This window comes from Schistocerca americana, chromosome 6, assembly GCF_021461395.2.
Source record: "Schistocerca americana isolate TAMUIC-IGC-003095 chromosome 6, iqSchAmer2.1, whole genome shotgun sequence".
Taxonomy (NCBI): Eukaryota; Metazoa; Arthropoda; class Insecta; order Orthoptera; family Acrididae; genus Schistocerca; species Schistocerca americana.
In genome coordinates this window covers 54,706,751-54,726,470 of record NC_060124.1, presented here as the reverse complement: position 1 = coordinate 54,726,470, position 19,720 = coordinate 54,706,751, and the positions used below count along the sequence as shown (strand labels likewise).

Below are 19,720 nucleotides of genomic sequence, written 5' to 3'. Positions count from 1 at the left end.
AAACAGCACGTTGCAAGGCATCCCAGACGTGCTCAATAACCTTCATGTCTGGGGAGTTTGGTGACCAGCGGAACTTTTTACAGTCAGAGTGTTCCTGGAGCCACTATGTAGAAATTCTGGACATGTAGGGTGCCGCATTGTCCGGCTGGAATTGTCGAAGTCCGTCGGAACGCACTGTGGACATGAATGGATACAGGTGACCACCGAGCGAGGTTGCGAAGTGGTTAGCACACTGGACTCGCATTCAGGAGGACGACGGTTCAATCCTGCGTACGGCCGTCCTAATTTAGGTTTTCCGTGATTTCCCTAAAACGATCCAGGCAAATGCCGGGACGGTTCCTTTGAAAGGGCACGGCCGACTTCCTTCCTCGTCCTTCTCTAATCCAATGAGACCGATGACCTCGCTGTTTGGTCTCTTCCCCGAAACAACCCAACCAACCCAACAGGTGATCAGATAGGATGCTTACGTACGTGACACCTGTCAGAGTCGTATCCAAACGTATCAGGGGTCACATACCACTCCTATTGCACACGCCCCACACAATTACAGAGCCTCCAATAGACTGAACAGTCCCCTGCTGACATGCAGGGTCCATGGATTCATGAGGTTGTCTGCATGCCTGTACACCTACAACCGCGCGACACAGTTTGAAACGAGGCTCGTCCGACCAGCCAACGTGTTTCCAGTCATCAACAGTCCAATGTCAGTGTTAACGGGATCACGTGAGTCATAAGGTTTCGTGTCGTGCAGTCACCAAGGGTACAGGAGAGGGCATTCGGCTCCATAAGCTCATATCGATGATGTTTCCTTGAATGGTTCGCACGCTGGCACTTGTCGATGGCCCAGAAGTGAAGGGTTGCACTTCTGTCACGCTGAACGATTTTCTTCAGCAATTGTTGGTCCCTTTCTTGCATGACTTTTCTCCTGCCGCAGCGACATCGGAGATTTGTTGTTTATCCGGATTCGTGATATTCGCGGTACACTCGTGAAATAGTCTTCCGGGGAAACCGCTATTTCATCGCTACCTCGGAGATGCTGTGTTCCATCCCTCGTGCGTCGTCTATAACACCACGTTCAAACTCGCTTAACTCTTGATAACCTGCTATGGTAGCAGCAGTAACCAATCTAACAACTGCGACAGACACTTGTTGTCTCATATAGGCGTTGCCGACCGCAGTGCAGTATTCTGGCTGTTTACAGATGTCTGTATTTGAATACTCATGCCTGTACTATTTTCCTTGGCAATGCAGTGTATTTTTTACCGACAATCTTGTAACACTGACGGCTGCTGTAGAAATCTTTATTATTGCGACCACTTTCGACCATTAATATTGTCGTCGGGTTCCTAGTCACATCCGTGAAGAGACCACGGCTAAATAACTTGGGACAGAAGTTTTTCAAATATATGGAATCGGGTAATGGCATTATAACAATATTTTCAGTCACAGTAACCGTGAGGACACAAACATAATTTTCCATCTCACTGTACATTACTTCAAAGACATAAAGTGGTCAACAGAACTCAATAAATATATTTCGGAAATGTTACGTGTGAATACTGTAGTAGTACAACGCTTGAAACCTGTGAAATGTTGGAAGAATATCATCGTTAGACGTCTCATTCATTGGTTTTGTGGAATAGTTCACAATTTTCGAAAGTGGATGGGCTGTACAAGTAATATTATGTTATTGATACACTGTATCTTCTCAAAAATATTTGTCCAGCTTATGTTTTAGTTCCTGTGAAGGGTGGGTGGGACATCACGCAGATACTGTAATTGAGTAAATTTTGTGCCTCGTGATGATTTCTAACAACTGAAACGGGTGGCAGTAATAAAGGTTTTCATACCAACGAGCGGCAGTACAACATGAATTTTGATGAACAAAGAAAATTACTAATAGAGCATTCTATTTTGACACAGTCACGTAGCAGTTATGCATGAAGATTTTGACGTTAATTAGTCACATTCAGACGCATTACTGTTATTTTTGCCTAATAGTGCTATAAGCTGCCTTCCTGAAATGCTCGAGATGTTCGCTAAAGGGATCACATAACACACAGAAAATAATGAACGAAATAATACTACTGAGAAATGGATGTTGACTAATTCTGTTTTTGTATTTCATGGTTTCTGAGAAAGCTGTACCATAGCCGTTGAGAATCAAGGTGTTTGTTCAATGCCATTTAGCACACTAAAGAATCTAAACTATAGTGCTATCGCTTCCACTAGACATGATAAAGTTGCAGAATTCTGTGAGACACTGGGACTCGAACCCAGAACGTTGCGTTTCATGGGCAATGCACTTACTGACTGAGTGATTTCCTTTTTGTTTTACATTTTATTTTTTTCAATTTTTTTTAATTTTCTATGGTCCCCTTCGTACGTTACAGCCCTGCCTTTTGCTAGCTATTATCGCCACTTTCGGTATTCTGCTTGATCCAGAAACAAACTATCTTCTCTAGGAACTTTTATCTTGTGACATCTAAGGCTCTGTTCTTCTAAGTCAACGGTTATTGTATAGTACATATAAAACACGCTCTACTGGATTTTCCTCTACGTCCTCTTATCCGCCCCTGGATGGATTGATATAAGGATAGGTAATAGCCGGCCGGAATGGGGGAAGAAATACAGTAGAAGAAGAATGGGTGGCTTTGAGGGATGAAGTGGTGAAAGCAGCAGAGCATGAAGAAGGTAAAAAGACGAGAGCTAGTAGAAATCCTTGGGTAACAGAAGAAATACTGAATTTAATTGATGAAAGGAGAAAATATAAAAATGCAGTAGATGAAACAGGCAAAAAGGAATACAAACGTCTCAAAAATGAGGTCGACAGGAAGTGCAAAATGGCTAAAAAGGATGGCTAGAGGACAAATGTAAGGATGTAGAGGCTTATCTCACTAGGGGTAAGATAGATACTGCCTACAGGAAAATTAAAGACACTTTTGGAGAAAAGAGAACGACTTGTATGAATATCAAGAGCTCAGATGGAAACCCAGTTCTAAGCAAAGAAGGGAAAGCAGAAAGGTGGAAGGAGTATATAGAGGGTGTATACAAGGGCGATGTACTTGAGGACAATATTATGGAAAGGGAAGAGGATGTAGATGAAGATGAGATGGGAGAAACGACCTGCGTGAAGAGTTTGACAGAGAACTGAAAGACCTAAGTCGAAACAAGGCCCCGGGAGTAGGCAACATTCCATTAGAACTACTGACGGCCTTGGGAGAGCCAGTCATGACAAAACTCTACCATCTGGTGAGCAAGACGTATGAGACAGGTGAAATACCTTCAGACTTCAAGAAGAATATAATAATTCCAATCCCAAAGAAAGCAGGTGTTGACAGATGTGAAAATTACCGAACTATCAGTTTAATAAGTCACGGCTGCAAAATACTAATGCGAATTCTTTACAGACGAATAGAAAAACTAGTAGAAGCCAACCTAGGGGAAGATCAGTTTGGATTCCGTAGAAATATTGGAACGGGTGAGACAATACTGACCCTGCGACTTATCTTAGAAGAAAGATTAAGGAAAGGCAAACCTACGTTTCTAGCATTTGTAGACTTAGAGAAAGCTTTTGACAATGTTGACTGGAATACTCTCTTTCAAATTATGAAGGTGGCAGGGGTAAAATACAGGGAGCGAAAGGCTATTTACAATTTGCATGGAAACCAAATGGCAGTTATAAGAGTTGAGGGGCATGAAAGGGAAGCAGTGGTTGGGAAGGGAGTGAGACAGGGTTGTAGCCTCTCCCCGATGTTATTAAATTCATATATTGAGCAAGCAGTGAAGGAAACAAAAGAAAAATTCGGAGTAGGTATTAAAATCCATGGAGAAGAAATAATAACTTTGAGGTTCGCCGATGACATTTTAATTCTGTCAGAGACATAAAGGACTTGGAAGAGCAGTTGAACGGAATGGACAGTGTCTTGAAAGGAGGATATAAGATGAACATCAACAAAAGCAAAACGAGGATAATGGAATGTAGTCGAATTAAGTCGTGTGATGCTGAGGGAATTAGATTAGGAAATGAGACACTTAAAGTAGTAATGGAGTTTTGCTATTTGGGGAGCAAAATAACTGATGATGGTCGAAGTAGAGAGGATATAAAATGTAGACTGGCAATGGCTAGGAAATCGTTTCTGAAGAAGAGAAATTTGTTAACAACTATAGAATTAAGTGTCGGGAAGTCGCTTCTGAAAGTATTTGTATGGAAGTGAAACATGGACGATAAATAGTTTAGACAAGAAGAGAATAGAAGCTACAGAAGAATGCAGAAGATTAGATGGGTAGATCACATAACTAATGAGGAGGTGTTGAATAGGATTAGGGAGAAGAGAGGTTTGTGGCACAACTTGACTAGAAGAAGGGATCGGTTGGTAGGACATGTTCTGAGGCGTCAAGGGATCACCAATTTAGTATTGGGGGGCAGCGTAGAGGGTAAAAATCGTAGGGGGAGACCAAGAGATGAATACACAAAGCTGATTCAGAAGGATGTAGGTTGCAGTAGGTACTGGGAGATGAAGAAGCTTGCACAGGATAGAGTAGCATGGAGAGCTGCATCAAACCAGTCTCAGGACTGAAGAGCACAACAACAACAACAACAGTAGCCGGCCGCTGCGGCCCAGCGGTTCTAGACGCTTCAGTCCGGAACCGCGCTGCTGCTACGGTTGCAGGTTCTAATCCTGCCTCGGGCATTGATGTGTGTTATGTCCTGAGGTTAGTTAGGTTCAAGTAGTTCTAAGTGTAGGGGTCTGATGACCTCAGATGTTAAGTCCCATAGTGCTTTGAGCCGTTTTGATAGGTAATGTATCTGAACACCTAAATCAGACAAAATAGGGCCCTGGTCGAGATTTAAATAAGGGAGGGATAAATGACACAAAAAATAAAATTCTGATTTACCTTTTTGAGGACGTTAAGAAATTAATAAGGTGTTTAATGTGAAGTCTTTGTTATCATCTGTCAGGACTATTTGCAGATAGTTATGGAAGGTGACATTATATAAGGTGTCCCACAAATGTTGGGAAAAACTGCGAAAGGTTGTACAGGCTGCCTTGAGGAACAAATGGAACCCGTGTCCAGAGAGGTCATTCCAGACGCCACAGAAGGTCGATATTAGAGGCGACAGCGCCTGCAATTAGGTCACCCCTTCGGCAGCACACGTGAATTTCTACGCTGACAGTCCGCAGGCGTCACGTCTCCCTATGTTGTTTGTTATTCAGTAATTGCAGCAGATTGCCACTTTCGGCAGTGGAGAAGGAGGAGCTGCTTAGACAGGCTTTGTATCCCATGAATGCGATGTTCTGTTCCGTCGATGTATGACTGTTTCAGACAAGGTTTCTGTCGTGTATAGCGAGAAACGCAGGAGATTTTGGAGGTTCCCAGGAAAAACATAAACTGCAAATGGAAACCTGGCGGTACGGTTGTTTTCCACTCTTTGATTATCATTTCCAGGATACCGTTGAAAAGCAATGGAGAGAGCAGGTCATCTTGTCTCACTCCTGTACAGATTTCAAATGGCTCTGATAGTTCACCTCTGAAGTTGACCTTTGACACTGTGTTATTTAAAGTGGCGCTTATTAGATTGGTTGTTTTCCTATCTAGACCAAATTCGGCAAGGGTGTTCTTTATTGTTTCTCGATCAATTGAGTCATATGCTTTTTGAAAGTCGACAAAGGTCACAACAAACGTTTTTTATCTTGATTTAGCGTATTATACAACATATTTCAGGTTATGGTTCTGCTCTGCACAGGATCTTGATGTCCTGAAACCAGCCAGCCATGAAATTCGCCTAATTCTTGATCTAAGACTGATTCAGCTCTGTTTAACAACAGTCTGGAAAAGATCTTGTACGTCGTTGGTAGCAAAAAGATTCCTCGGGAATTACTCACATCACTCTTATCACCTTTTTTATGAAGTGGGTGAATAATTGCTACGGTCCAGTTTCCCAAATCTTCACTATGATAACATGGAGGTATTTTATTGTATCATGATCTGCGTATTTCCACATTTCTGTCAAGATGCGATCCTCACCTCCAGATTTGTTATTTTTCAAGCCTTGTATAGTTTTCATGATTTCATCTAATGTGGGAGGGGGACTATCTGCAGGAGGAACAGTAGGATAGAAATCAAGCTTTTCATTTGGATTTTCAGCATTCAGTAGGGATGAAAAGTAATTTCCACAAACTGCAGCACATGATTTGTCATTCAAATTTAGTTTTCCATCGTGTCCTCTTATACGTAACGTAGGAGGTTTAAACTTCGATAGTTGTGATTTAAAGGCTTTATAAAATTCCCGACTGTGATGTCTTCTAAAATTTGCTTCTATTTCATCGATTTGGTTTTTGTTGAAGAGTCTCTTGGTTGTTCTCAATACTTTTGATGGATCTTTCCTAACCTTCAAGAAGTGTTCGAGATTTTCGGAGGTTTCCTTGATATTCCATTTTATCCAAGCCTGTCTTCGCTATTCAATTGCTTCATTACAATCTTCGTTCCACCACTGGTGCTTATATTTTTTATTGGTCAGTATAGTTTCAGTGGCTGATTGTACCAAGGCTTCTTTAATTCTGTTCCAGGCTGTTTTATTTGGTTTGCGGTGTAGGGTTTCTGTAAATTTATTATTGACATCTTTCAATTTACTTATATCAAATTTTGGAGGTCTGATTTTTCTTGAAATATTGGAAAGGTTCTTTCGGCTATCTGGGATGATATTCATTTTTACCAGAGACAAGTAATGATCAGAATTAATGTTGGCATTCCTCAAAACTTTAACATTGAAAATTTCCCTGGTGGATTTTTTAGAAATAGCTACATGGTCCCGCTGAAATTCTCCAGACATTGAGTTAGGGTGTTTCCAAGCTTTCGCTTTTCAAGGTAAACGCTTGAAGGCTGTGGACTTTAAAAGAAAATCAGAGTTCTTACAAACATCAATTAGTCGCTCACCATTTTTATTTGTTCTTTTATGTGCAGGTTAGTCACGAGCAATTTGCTTATACTTTTTACTCTACCAATTTGTGCATTAAAATCGCCCATCAAAATTATGGAATGGTGTTTTGGAACTTTGTCAATTGTTTCTTCAAGTTTTTCGCAAATTTTGCCGACCGATTTTGATTCTACTTTTTTTTTTTTATTCATTTGCGGGAACATGGAAATATACTATCGCATAAGCTTTATTCACAGATTTGAAAGACAGTGTAGACATTCTTCCATAACTTGAAGAGAAATCCTAGACTGAATCGATCATTTTCTTGTTGACAATAAAGCAAGTGCCTAGATGTGGTATATTTGTTGTCATTCTTTTGCCAGGTTTTCCTTTGAATATTCTAAAGCCTTCTGAGTCAAAAAAAAACATTCATCTGTGAATCTGGTCTCCTGTACAGATGATATCATTACATTTTTTCTCTTAGTATGTCCCATGAACGGGAGTGCATTGGTTTCCACCTGGGGTGTGTAATCCAAGAGATTGTGTTTTCATCATGAAAACAGAATAAAAATAAGTAAATTTTGGATTATCTCGAAGGATAACGGGGTTTTGACTAATGAGGTAGTAAGCCCCACAGCGTGTGAATTTCAGCCGCTCATTCTGAGACAGACGCTACAGTTTACTAGTTTTGCTCCATAGTGGCTATTTCATTTCATCAGTATCACCCACATCTGAGAGATATTCTCCTATCCGACACCCAGGGAGGCGCCCGATGGGGGACTAGTAAACCCCAAAAATCATGTGTTTAGTGATGGTGGTTCTTCCGCCCTTTCTGCCGTTGAGGTGTCACTAATCACCCTCTTCCGTCTTCCAGGCTGTTGACCATCCCAGATGAGAAGTATAGGTTGGAAATGAAAGACCCCTAGCCCTCGAAACCTAACAGCATCAGGGTGGGAAAGAAACAAGTGGTGGCCGAGGATGGCCAGATAGGAAAGACAAAAGTGAGGAGTCTGGAAGCAATGCCAGGACTCAGCTCGGGGACCCATGGGCGCCAGCCACGTACCCACTACGTGTGAGTCCCTGGGGGAAAACAAGCCTCTTTACTGTATACAATTCCTAACACAGGTAATGGACCTGATACTTCTATCCAGGCAGTTGGTCTTGACGCTTCTCCTCGACTGGGCCGTGACTAGTCGGGCTTGGCGCTTATGTCCTCTTCGCAGAGAGGCCACTGCTGTCGTGTTGCCGTGCTGAAGAGGGGTCGGTCAACGTGCAATTCGCTGACCTCTTCTCACAGCCATCTCTGCTCTGTCTTTCCCGATTGGCGTACCGGCGCTTGACTTTACGTCGTAAGACACTGACCAACGAGCCAGATTGTAAGGCGTATGCTTCGCCGGCGATGGGCGAGGCATGACAGAATCTCTGACCAGAGAGTAGTTTATTGTTAGTTGTTGCTTGTCGCGAGTCTGCGCGAGTCGACAGTAGTAGTCAATCGTCTGCAGTAGTAGTCGATCAGCTTTAGTAGCGAGTGGACAGTAGTAGTCTGCGGGAGTCGGCATGCGTCGGCTGTGTGTGCTCTGCTCGCGACTCTGGTCAGGACTCTGGAGGATGAGTATTTTTGTAGAAGGTAAAGAAGCAGCCTTGCGCATATTTAATAATGTATGTTAATTGTAATTTAATTTGTTCCAAAAAGATGCCCCAATAATAATTTTCATAATATATACTAATTTTTTTAAAGAAAAGCATTCATTTCAATTTAAAGAATATTTTCATTGCATGATCATTCCTTCCAAGAATCAGAAAAAATATACACCAGCATTGCACGAAGTTGTGCTAAAAATTTTTACATAAGAGCAGATATATTCGCAGTTTTATTGTGGTAAGAATTTTTGCTTTTTTATTCAGAATACAGGGCCGAAGGCGCAAGGCTGCTTCTTTACCTTCTACAACAATACTCATCCTCCAGAGTCCTGACCAGAGTCGCGAGCAGAGCACACAGCCGACGCATGCCGACTCCCGCAGACTACTACTGTCCACTCGCTACTAAAGCTGACCGACTACTACTGCAGACGACTGACTACTACTGTCGACTCGCGCAGACTCGCGACAAGCAACAACTAACAATAAACTACTCTCTGGTCAGAGATTCTGTCACGCCTCGCCCATCGCCGGCGAAGCATACGCCTTACAAGATGTAGCTGTGACGTGTTGCGTTAGAGAAGAACATCCCACATGGTCGTAAAAAGGTCGTAATATCAGTCTGTGTAGAAGTCGTCCTTGTTACCATTGCAACTTCTTTTTATCTCCAAATAAGAACAGATTCGCGAATAGGTTGCTCACTATAAAACTAATGGGCAATAATGACTATTGTTTAAAGGAATTACAAAATGAAATGTCTGTTAGTGTTAGTGAAGAAAGCATAATCCATGACCCACCCTCACAGCTTCCTTTTCGCCAGTAACCTCTCCTCTAACATCCTACCTTCACAGAAGCTCTCCTGTGCCCCTATCTGGACTAGAAAAAGGGATGTTTCGGATTCAAGTCTCGACCCGGCACTCAGTTGTAGACGATGATTACTAGTCTTTTCAGAGCTTCTGCCATACACCTCTTCTCCAGCAGTTTTATTGTACTTCATGCGCGACAGCGTAACGCTGCATATTGATTGCAATTTACGTGAGCTTACCACTTACTCTGTTGTTCCGGCAGCGCCGTCTGGTAGCGTTGGCAGCCGTCGGGTGCCGATGGCCGGAAACTCGACCACGGAGGCGCAGCTGCGGTCGCGGCGCAAGGCCGCCAAGATGCTCGTCGCCGTCGTCGCCATGTTCGCCATCTGCTACCTGCCCGTCCACCTGCTCAACATACTCAGGTGGGTGCGAGGCGCGCACCACAACAGAATGTGGCTCCTCTCATACATTTGTCAGACTATTGCAGAATGTTCTCAGTGCGTTCAGTTGGTGCCTTCTAAGTATTCACAGGCAAAAAACGAAAAAGGATCATTAATCTCTGAAATTTATACCTCCTTACTTCTGTTCCTTCCAGTTCTAGAAAACTTTTTGCGCTGTTATGTTGGTACCTGACTCCCGAGATAATAAAAGTCGATGACTACGCATTGTGTGGGGACAACAGGAAGCCGTTTGGCTATAAATCTGTTGAGCTTGGGCACTGAGACGTTAATTCTGTGTTTTGTGCAACAAATTGTAACCTCCCCTCAGAAAAATTTGAAAGTCCCACAAAAGTGAATAATAAAAATGAGCCAAGCGTAACCTTCTTGCAAAATTAAAGAATAATAATGGCCCAAATGTAAACACTCCACACACATTAACGAATGAACATTGCTCATAAAACCCACAATAAAAGTTAATTAAATAATGAAGCATGAACTGAATGTAACATCTGAACAGAAATAATTAAACCTGATAAATTTTATAAGGGCAGCAGCGCTGACCTTCGGACCTGTGAAATAATTAAGCCTGATAAATTCGCGCGGTCAAGCGCAGACTAGCAACGATAAATAACTCTCTGGTCAGAGAAACTGTCATGCCTCACCATCGCTGGTAATGAATACATACGTGTTTCATAACCCTCCACTGCGGGGCAAAAATTTCGCAGCGATGGTGTCATTTGGACTTGCCATGAGCAACAAATTTTTTCTTAACTAACTAACTTTACAAAAAAATGGTTCAAATGGCTCTGAGCACTATGGGACTCAACTGCTGTGGTCATAAGTCCCCTAGAACTTAGAACTACTTAAACCTAACTAACCTAAGGACAGCACACAACACCCAGCCATCACGAGGCAGAGAAAATCCCTGACCCCGCCGGGAATCGAACCCGGGAACCCGGGCGTGGGAAGCGAGAACGCTACCGCACGACCACGAGATGCGGGCACTAACGTTACAATTACAGAATATACAGATATATAGGTGTAGAACATGAAGTAAATATAGTGCACATGCACTGAGTACAGAACATGTCAGGTAATGACAAAATATATATACAATGAGTACAGAACATATTCACAAAAGGCAAAAGTGCAAATGCACTGTAGTTGAGAGCAAATCACAAAAATGTATATGCAATGAGTAGAAATCACAAATGAAAAAGTGCACATGCACTGTAGTTCAGAACATATTTACAAATCACAAAAATGTATAGGCCATAAATACAAATCATGATAACAAAATGATTTTTTCACTATGTCACAAGAATTAGGATAGGAAAGGGAAGGATTGCGTCATGGTTGTAGCACTTTAGGTTGCAAGCAGCTGCACTGGAAGTCCATATCTTTCTACAGAAGCACAACACCAAGTGAGGCAATCTAAAGTTCTTATCCCAGAAGTATTAATCAGCGTAGCCAAGACACTGAAATGCCGTAGTAATATTCCATGTTATCCTTTTGGTAGTACGTTAGGTACACCAAACAGTGGGACCATAATAGCATCTTCATCGCTCATGGTGGTGGACAGCATGTCGTGTCAACACCACGTTCTTGTCTGTTACAACAACGTAGAATTAGTGCAAAAACCAAATATAGTGCTCCATGATCATGAGGATATACAGGACAAACGGATATTGCAGTAATTCCAGGTAATTAGGTTAGAAGGTAAAGGACATTAAGTCACATACTAGTCTTCATTGAGAATTACACTAGTAATGAGTGGCACTCATTGCCCAGTTATTGAACATTTCTGTACCATGTACATAGTATTACAGAATAATGTTCATGAGTAACTTTACAGAGAACATTGGTACTCATTGCCTAATTACAAACCATCAGAAGTCATTTACAGAGAACATTGGCACTCATTGACTAATTACAAACCATCAGAAGTCATTTACAGAGAACACTGGCACTCATTGACTAATTACAAACCATCAGAAGTCATTCACAGAGAACATTGGCGCTCATTGCCTAATTACAAACCATCAGAAATCATTTACAGAGAATATTGGCACTCATTGACTAATTACAAACCCTCAGAAGTCATTTACAGAGAACATTGGCACTCATTGTCTAATTACAAACCATCAGAAGTTATTTACAGAGAACATTTGCACTCATTGTCTAATTACAAACCATCAGAAGTCATTTACAGAGAACATTGGCATTCATTGCCTAATTAAAAACCATCAGAAGTCATCATTGAAAATGAGTTAATAAATGGCATAATTAATCTAATTATAGTAAACATTGTCCTCATAGTTCATCTTATTACATTAATCAGTGGCATTCATTTGCCAGTTACAAATTAATAACAATATTTGCTTTTGAGTTATTGCTGCAAATGAAGATGTGTAACGTCATTCGTCATGAGTCAGCTGTATCAAGATTATGAAACAAGTAGAGTATATGTAATCACATTCATAAATGACATAGGGTTAATGAATAACTGCTTATAGTACATTAATTTCATGAATAATTTCTCCTGCAAAATATACAAAAATGGATTATTAGACTGAAAGAAGAAACGCACTTTATGCTGAAAAGTAGTGAGCTTCGAATTAACAGTTAGTGAAATGTGTATAAAATGTGTTCCCTAGCTGTCCTTTCCAAAACCTTCAGTCATCATACTATGCAATACAACACATACTGTCAAAACGAACTGCAACAAATACTTAAATAACTACAGAGCATAAATACATAAACTTCAACATCATCCTCATCTGCAAAGAAAAAACTTTATTATCCATCACTTCATTATCATAACTCCATTATTATCATCACCTGTAAAGAAAAACTTCATTATTCATACCTGCATATTCTTCATCATTATTCATCACCATTCATCATCATCTGCAAAAAAATCACTTCATTATTCATTACACAACTATTCCTTATTTCTAGCATATTTCATCACTAAAACTAACATGTGAAGTTCTGTCTGACAGCCTGCATCAATCGATTCGTATTCTGAAAGAAAAAATTAGTTAAGACTGCTATTCTACGATGTGTATAGTATATTCTTGTGAATACTTGTTAATCCTGATCCATTTACTCTTCCTCATAAGGTTTTTGCATCTTCTTTCGTTTATTCCGTAGGTGAAACTCCATTTCTGTTTAATTTATTTCCTTTACACGTTATTTCTATCTGAAAATGATGAACAAAGATTAATGTCTTGTATTTAAATCACATACCCATTAAATAAAAACTGGTTTATAGTAACATAACTGAGCATACAGCATAGCATGACAGAAAACGTAATATGTCAAAAACATCGACAGTGTTCAGAAGCAAAAACGTACAGTGTATCACAATGTAGCAGCAAAAAAAAAGTAAAGTAGTCACGATGTTGAAATATGTCAAATGTCAAAGTCAACTGGTGTTTGTTATATCTTAACTATTTCATAGTGCATACAAACAAAACAGGAAAACAATCATACATACATGAAAAATGGAAAATATGCACGGTCTGATGTGTAACGACAAGAAAAGCGACCTGCTAACCTTACCTTGCCGGGCACTTGCCAAGAAAAAAATACGACAATCATCAGTAAGTAGTCACATAAATATAATTGCATAAGTGGTCATAAAAATGTGTAAGTTCATCTGAAAAAAGATGCTCGGTCTGATGTGTAACGACAAGAAAAGCGACCTGCTAACCTTACCTTGTCGGGCACTTGCCAAGAAAAAATACGATAATCATTAGTAAGTGTTCATGTGAATATAATTGCATAAGTGGTCGTAAAAAAATTAGGAAATGGCATTACAGTGTGATAAATCATAAAGTATGTTCATTCAATAAAAGGTTTGATGTTGGATACGTGGTGGTTCCCTTTGGCTTTTCTGGTTCCCAAAGTTTCGACGTGTACTACATTTGGGTGAGGAATGCTGCGAATCCGATATGGACCTGCGTATAGAAGTTCAAATTTACTGCACGTACCTTTTATTTTGTTGGATAAATAGTGTGTACGTACTAATATCTTCTGTCCAACGTGAAAGTCACGGCGTATATGAACCTGTTTTTGTTGTCTTCTCCGGCGCTCTGCGGCACGTTTGATGTTGTTCAGCGCAATGTCAATTATTTCATGGTGTCGTAGTCGACGAGATGTAGGAAAGTTTACTAATTCTTTAATTTTGTTATGTGGTTCAACATTTTTCAGTATAACAGACGGAGATAGCATAGTGGATTCATTTGGTATGGAATTAATTACATCCTGGAATGAGTGTATGTGTGTGTCCCAATCAATATGTCTTTTATGGCAGTATATTCTACACAGTTTACCAATTTCTTTCATTAATCGTTCACAAGGGTTCGAAGAAGCATGTACCTGGATATATAGATCGGAGAAATGTTTCTAGCTCTTAACATACGTGTCCATATAGCAGATCGAAACTGTGGTCCATTGTCGGAAATTACTTTCAACACATGCCCTACATGAAATAGAAAATGTTTTACAAATGCTTTCGAAACAGTTTTGGCAGTAGCTTTGCGTAACGGAGTGAAGGTAACAAATTTTGAGGTGAGTTCAAAAGCGACAAAGATGTAGCAAAAACCTCTATTAGTTCTGGGAATCGGACCAAAAATGTCTACAGCGGCCAAGTGTCTCAATTTAACAGGTACAATGGGATGTAATGGAGGAATATGTGAGGTCGTATCTGATTTAGCTTTCTGGAAGATTTTACATGACGCTAAAACTCGTCGTATACGTTTCTCCATGTTGGTAAAATAACAGTTCTGTCTCAGTATAAGAAAACATTTTCTTGCTCCGTAATGTGCGTAACTTAAATGAGTATACCAGATTAATTTGTTAACAAGTTCGTCAGGAATGCATAATAACCAATTGTTGCTATCAAGATGGGAGCGGCGAAACAGAATGTCATTGCGTACAGTGTAATGGTTTCTAATTGTAACATTTTTTCTATCTTGCCAAAGGTGTTTAATCTCTTTCCGTACGTTGTCTTTACTTTGCTCTTGTGCTATGCCCTGTAATGACGACGAAATAAAATTTTCAAATGCAACTTGTAGAATGTACATGACGCTGAAATTTGCTTTGCAGAAGTTGGTTGCGATGTCTTGCTAATTGTTGCCGAGAGAACGAGATAGTGCGTCTGCCACAATATTTTGTGTGCCGGGAATGTGAACAATTGTGAAATTAAATTACTGTAAATAAAGTTTCCATCTACTTAATCTGTCATGTGTGAATTTAGCCGAAAGCAAAAATTGTATCGCTCTGTGGTCTGTGTAAACGGTGGTGTGTCTTCCATAGGGAAAATGCCTAAATCTTGTAAAAGCCCAAGCAACACATAATGTTTCCAGTTCTGTAACAGAATAATTTCGTTCAGCAGGTGACAGAGTGCGACTTGCAAATGCGATGTTTTTAATTACTGTACAACCATCTTCAGTTTCCTGAAAAATATGTACGCCTAAAGCGGTGTTAGAGCTGTCGGTAGCAATGGAAAATTTTTTAGTAAGATCTGGGTGCGATAATAGCGGTGCATTCAACAAAGCATGTTTCAGGTTCATAAATTCAGAATGTGCTTGCTTATCCCAGGACCAAATAGTGTTTTTCCCTGTCAATTGGCATAATCTAGGGGTGTCTAAAGCAGAGTAATGAATAAATTTATGAAAAAAGGTAATTAAACCCAAAAAAAACTGCGTAGTTGTTTCTTCGTCGTAGGAACAGTAATGTCACGTAAAGCTTGAAGTTTTTCCGGGTCAGGCGTAATGCCTTCTGCTGAAATTACATGTCGAAGAAATTTTATAGAAGTTTTACAAAAGTGCGATTTACTGAGATTAACTGTAAGTCCTAGTGCACGAAAAGTTTGCAACAGTTGTTCAAGAATCAGATTGTGCTCAGACCAGTTAGCTTCTGCAATAAGAATGTCGTCTATGTACGTTGTGATTCTGTCTTTAAGTTCTGTCGGAAGTATCGTGATCAAACCGCGAATAAAAGCTGCTGAAGAAATAGTTAAACCGAATGGTAATTTACAAAATTGATAACAGTCACCAAAACAGAGAAATGCTGTGTACTTTCTGCAGTTCGGATGGAGCTGAATTTGCCAAAATCCCGATTTAAGATCTAATGTAGAATAAATAACAGTACCGTGAAATTTCTGTAGAAGTTCTAGTGTCTGTGGTTGATCTGTTTCATTAATAATTATGTCACTGATGTGACGTGAATCAAGCACGAGGCGAAGTGAGCCATCCTTTTTCTTAGCAATATGGAGCGGGTTTATGTACGGACTAACTGCCGGTTCAATAATTCCTTGGTCGAGCATATCTTGCAATTCCTTCTTAACTTGTTCTCTATGGATATATGGAATGGGATAATGCTTGGCTTTAAATGTATCGTGCTGTTTGTCTTGAAATTCATACATAAAACCGGACATAGTACCAGGAATATTGTCGAAAACTGGAGCTTGCTGTAAAAGAATTTTGTGTAGTTGCGTGCGTTCGTCGTCTGTATTTGCACTGCTTTGTTTAACTTTATCAGAAATCATCTGCATAACGTTGTAGTCAGCTTCGTCTGGAGTGTTATAGTTGTGTACGTACGTATCCGTGAACAATGTGGAATGACAGTCTATGTTACGTGATGCGGAAATGACCTCTGTACAATTAATTGTTTGTTCATCTGCAGATAATGAGTGCTGAAATTCTAAAGTCAGTTGTACATTTTCATCCTTTAACATTAAATAAGAATTTTGAAAATCAATAACTGCGTCGTGTTGTACCAGAAAATTCGTACCTAAAATAACGTCTGTTGACAATAAAGGAACAATCCAAAAATTTGAGTGAAATGTGTGACCTGCAATACAAAATGATAAATGTGTCTGTAATTTAACGTCTACTCTTACTCGATACTGCTCCTTTCACTTTCGTTTTGCCTAATGGTAACGTAGGATAGGTATTCTCTTTGTTACACTCGTTGAAAGTTTCTTCATTTATAACTGACATAGGTGATCCAGAATCGATTACTGCTGAAAATTTCGATGAACCAATTTTAATTTCGATGACAGGATGTGAAATGGTTTTCTGAACAATTGGTCTTTCCTGCAAAAGAGTGTCTCTGATGTCGTCAAAAGTAATTACATTTTCGTGAACAACATTCTGCGTGTCAAAAGTAGTGCTTGTGTTACTGGAAGATGCGACCTGTACAGTATCTAGTTAAATTCAATCTGACATGTTATTATTTTCTGGAGGATTCTGTGGCATTTCCACTATTTGAACTGTTCTGTCATTTCTTCTAGACGTATTACGTTCTGGATGATATCTACTATCTGGTTCATTCATGAGAATATGTTCTTGCGGATGATTTTGCTGTTGGTAAGACCGACTGTCATTAAATGTACGTTGAAAATTGTGCTCATTGTTTTTACGTCTGTCGTGATACTCATTCCTGTACGGTGCATTGTGATAGGAATTGAAGTACGGTGTTTTCTGCACGTAGCTATTTCCTTGCTGCCGTGCGTTACTATTTGTTGGAGCTGAGACTATACGTGCACACAGCGAAACATTAAAGCTTGGTTGGCCTTGTAGACTGCATTGTTGGTTAGGTATGCTAACCGGCTGACTTTCATGCTGTTGTGGTGAAAAACGTCTATTGTTACCAAAATGTGGTTCCTGTTGCTGATAATTTTGACGATATTGATAATTAAAATTTTGTCTGTTATTAAAGTTCTGGTGGTTGTCGTTCCTAAAGCGTCTGTTACCTTTGCTATTGAAATTACGTGGTTGATCGTAATTGCTGTACGTTTGTTGACCTTGGTTATTATAAGAAAAATTTTTGTTTATAAAGGAATAATCCGATTACTGTACTTCCAAAAGCTGTAACAGATCTCTGAATGCCGAGATATTTTCTTTTTGCTGACCCATTAAAAGTGACACTCTTAATGATCGTGGCAATTTAGAAATACATAATTGAATGAGTGCAGATTCACTATATGGTTCACTTAGGTACTGGCTTTGTTGGACCATATGCTCAAAAAATTGAGTGACACTGGGAAAATTTGAGTTCTCATAATTCGGTAAACTAATTAGTTGATCCTTAATTCCGCACTGTGTTGTCTTCAACCAATACGCTGACAGAAAAGCATTCTGAATTTCTTCTACCGAGTAGCATTGTCTCGCGATCGGTCTCATACCAGTTGCCGCTTCGCCTTCCAAAAAACTGCATATAAATTCAAGTTTGTGCATTACAGGCCAAGTCGGAGGAAAAGGAAAGTTAAATTGTTGTATCCAGTCTAGTGGGTGAATCTGTGTTCTGTCATTTTTAAATACTTTAAATTTTCTCACTGATAGAAAATGTTTGTACTCAAAATTATCGTTTCTGTATGACGCAACAGGTTCAGGATTGTATGAGAATCTGTTTGTCTGTGACTGTTTGGAATCTAATTCACGTACTCTTTGTAGATTACCTAAATTATACTGGCTGTGTGAGTGTGAGAAATGTTCGGAATTCGCCGTATGCTGTGACGTGTTATTAACTGAAATATTTTTTATCTCTGTTACCTCTTGCTGTAAGGTTGACAACTTTCTACGTAATGTATTATTAGACGAATCTATCTCACTGATTGTCTGTTGTAGATTTTGGAATTCAGGTGTTTGGTTAAACAAAATCGGTGAAGTATCGTCTGATTTGCTGTCATTATTACTTTCGATAACATCAATACGACTGGACAATTCATCATATTTTTCAGTCAGTATTTTTACCTGATCATCGTTTTTAGTGTCAGAAACATTAATTTGTTTTTGTATTTTACGTGTAGCTTCGCTCAATTTTTTAACATCAGCTTTGATAACATTGGAATCCTGTGTTAGTTTTAATTGTTCGAGTCTGTCGGTCACTGTTTGAAAATCTACTGTGTGTGTATCTGTTTTTGATTTAAGATCGGAAATTTCATCACGCAGCTCGGTGTTAAACTGTTAGATGGTATTAATTTTGTTCGATACTGTAGCAATATTGTTGTCTACGTATGTTTTTGCTTTCGCAAGCAATTTACGTTTGTCTTCCTGTCTCTGTGCAGTAATTGTTTCCATGACTTGTCGATTTACTTTATTCTGTTCCTGTATAAATTTACGGAAACGCGTATCACTGTTTTGTAGGTGTTGATTAAAACGTTCGTCAATTTGACTGTTCTGTTGTTCGAATTTCTCGTCTACTTTTGCATCCAGTGTGCGCGAAAGTTCTGCTGTCATTAATTTAAACTCGTCGCGTAACTGTGTTGCTTTTTCAGAGCATTGTTTACCGACTGCACTAATTTCGTCTCTAAGTGTTTCTGTTGTAGCTGTTTGCATATCCCTTAATTCTTGAGCAACAGATCTAATTTCTTCGCTACTTTTCCTAGCACAAACCTCTATTTCCTCACGTAATTGTTCTTTAGTATCATGACACTGCGCGGCAACGGCTCTTATCTGTTCACTAAGCTGTCTAGAATTGTTGTCTATTTTTTCATTTAACTGTCTGGAATTGTTGTCTAATTTTTCATTAAGCTGTTGTTTGAGATTTTCGTTATTTTCATTAAGTTGTTGTTTGAGATTTTCACCAAGTTGTTTGTGATTGCCGTCTTGTCTTTCATTCTGTTGTTTGGAATTTTTATTAAGTTGTTGTTTAAAATCTTCTTTAAGGTCGTCTTGTTTTTCATTAAGTTTTTGTGTGAAATTTTCACTAAGTTGCACCAATAATGCCATAACCTGATCCATGCTAATATTAGCCGCTGTATTCTTTGTACTGTGTAATGGTGTACCTGCAATTATCACTTTTTGTGTAACCATTTCGTCATTCTGTGATTCTCGAAAAGGTTTCCCAATCAGATGCGTACTGTTAGTTACTACACCGGAATCACATAAATCTGTCGTACT

At 39.5% G+C, this 19,720-nt stretch overlaps 1 protein-coding gene across 1 annotated transcript in view; it reads left to right on the top strand.

Annotated features, from left to right (window-relative positions):
- The window catches only part of LOC124619953 (orexin receptor type 2-like), a 120,631-nt gene that overhangs the window by 55,860 nt on the left and 45,051 nt on the right, over window positions 1–19,720 (top strand). Inside the window, exon 4 of the mRNA XM_047146615.1 lies at window positions 9,626–9,785. Coding sequence (XP_047002571.1) covers window positions 9,626–9,785 — 160 coding nt within the window. The remainder of the gene's footprint in view (window positions 1–9,625; window positions 9,786–19,720) is intronic.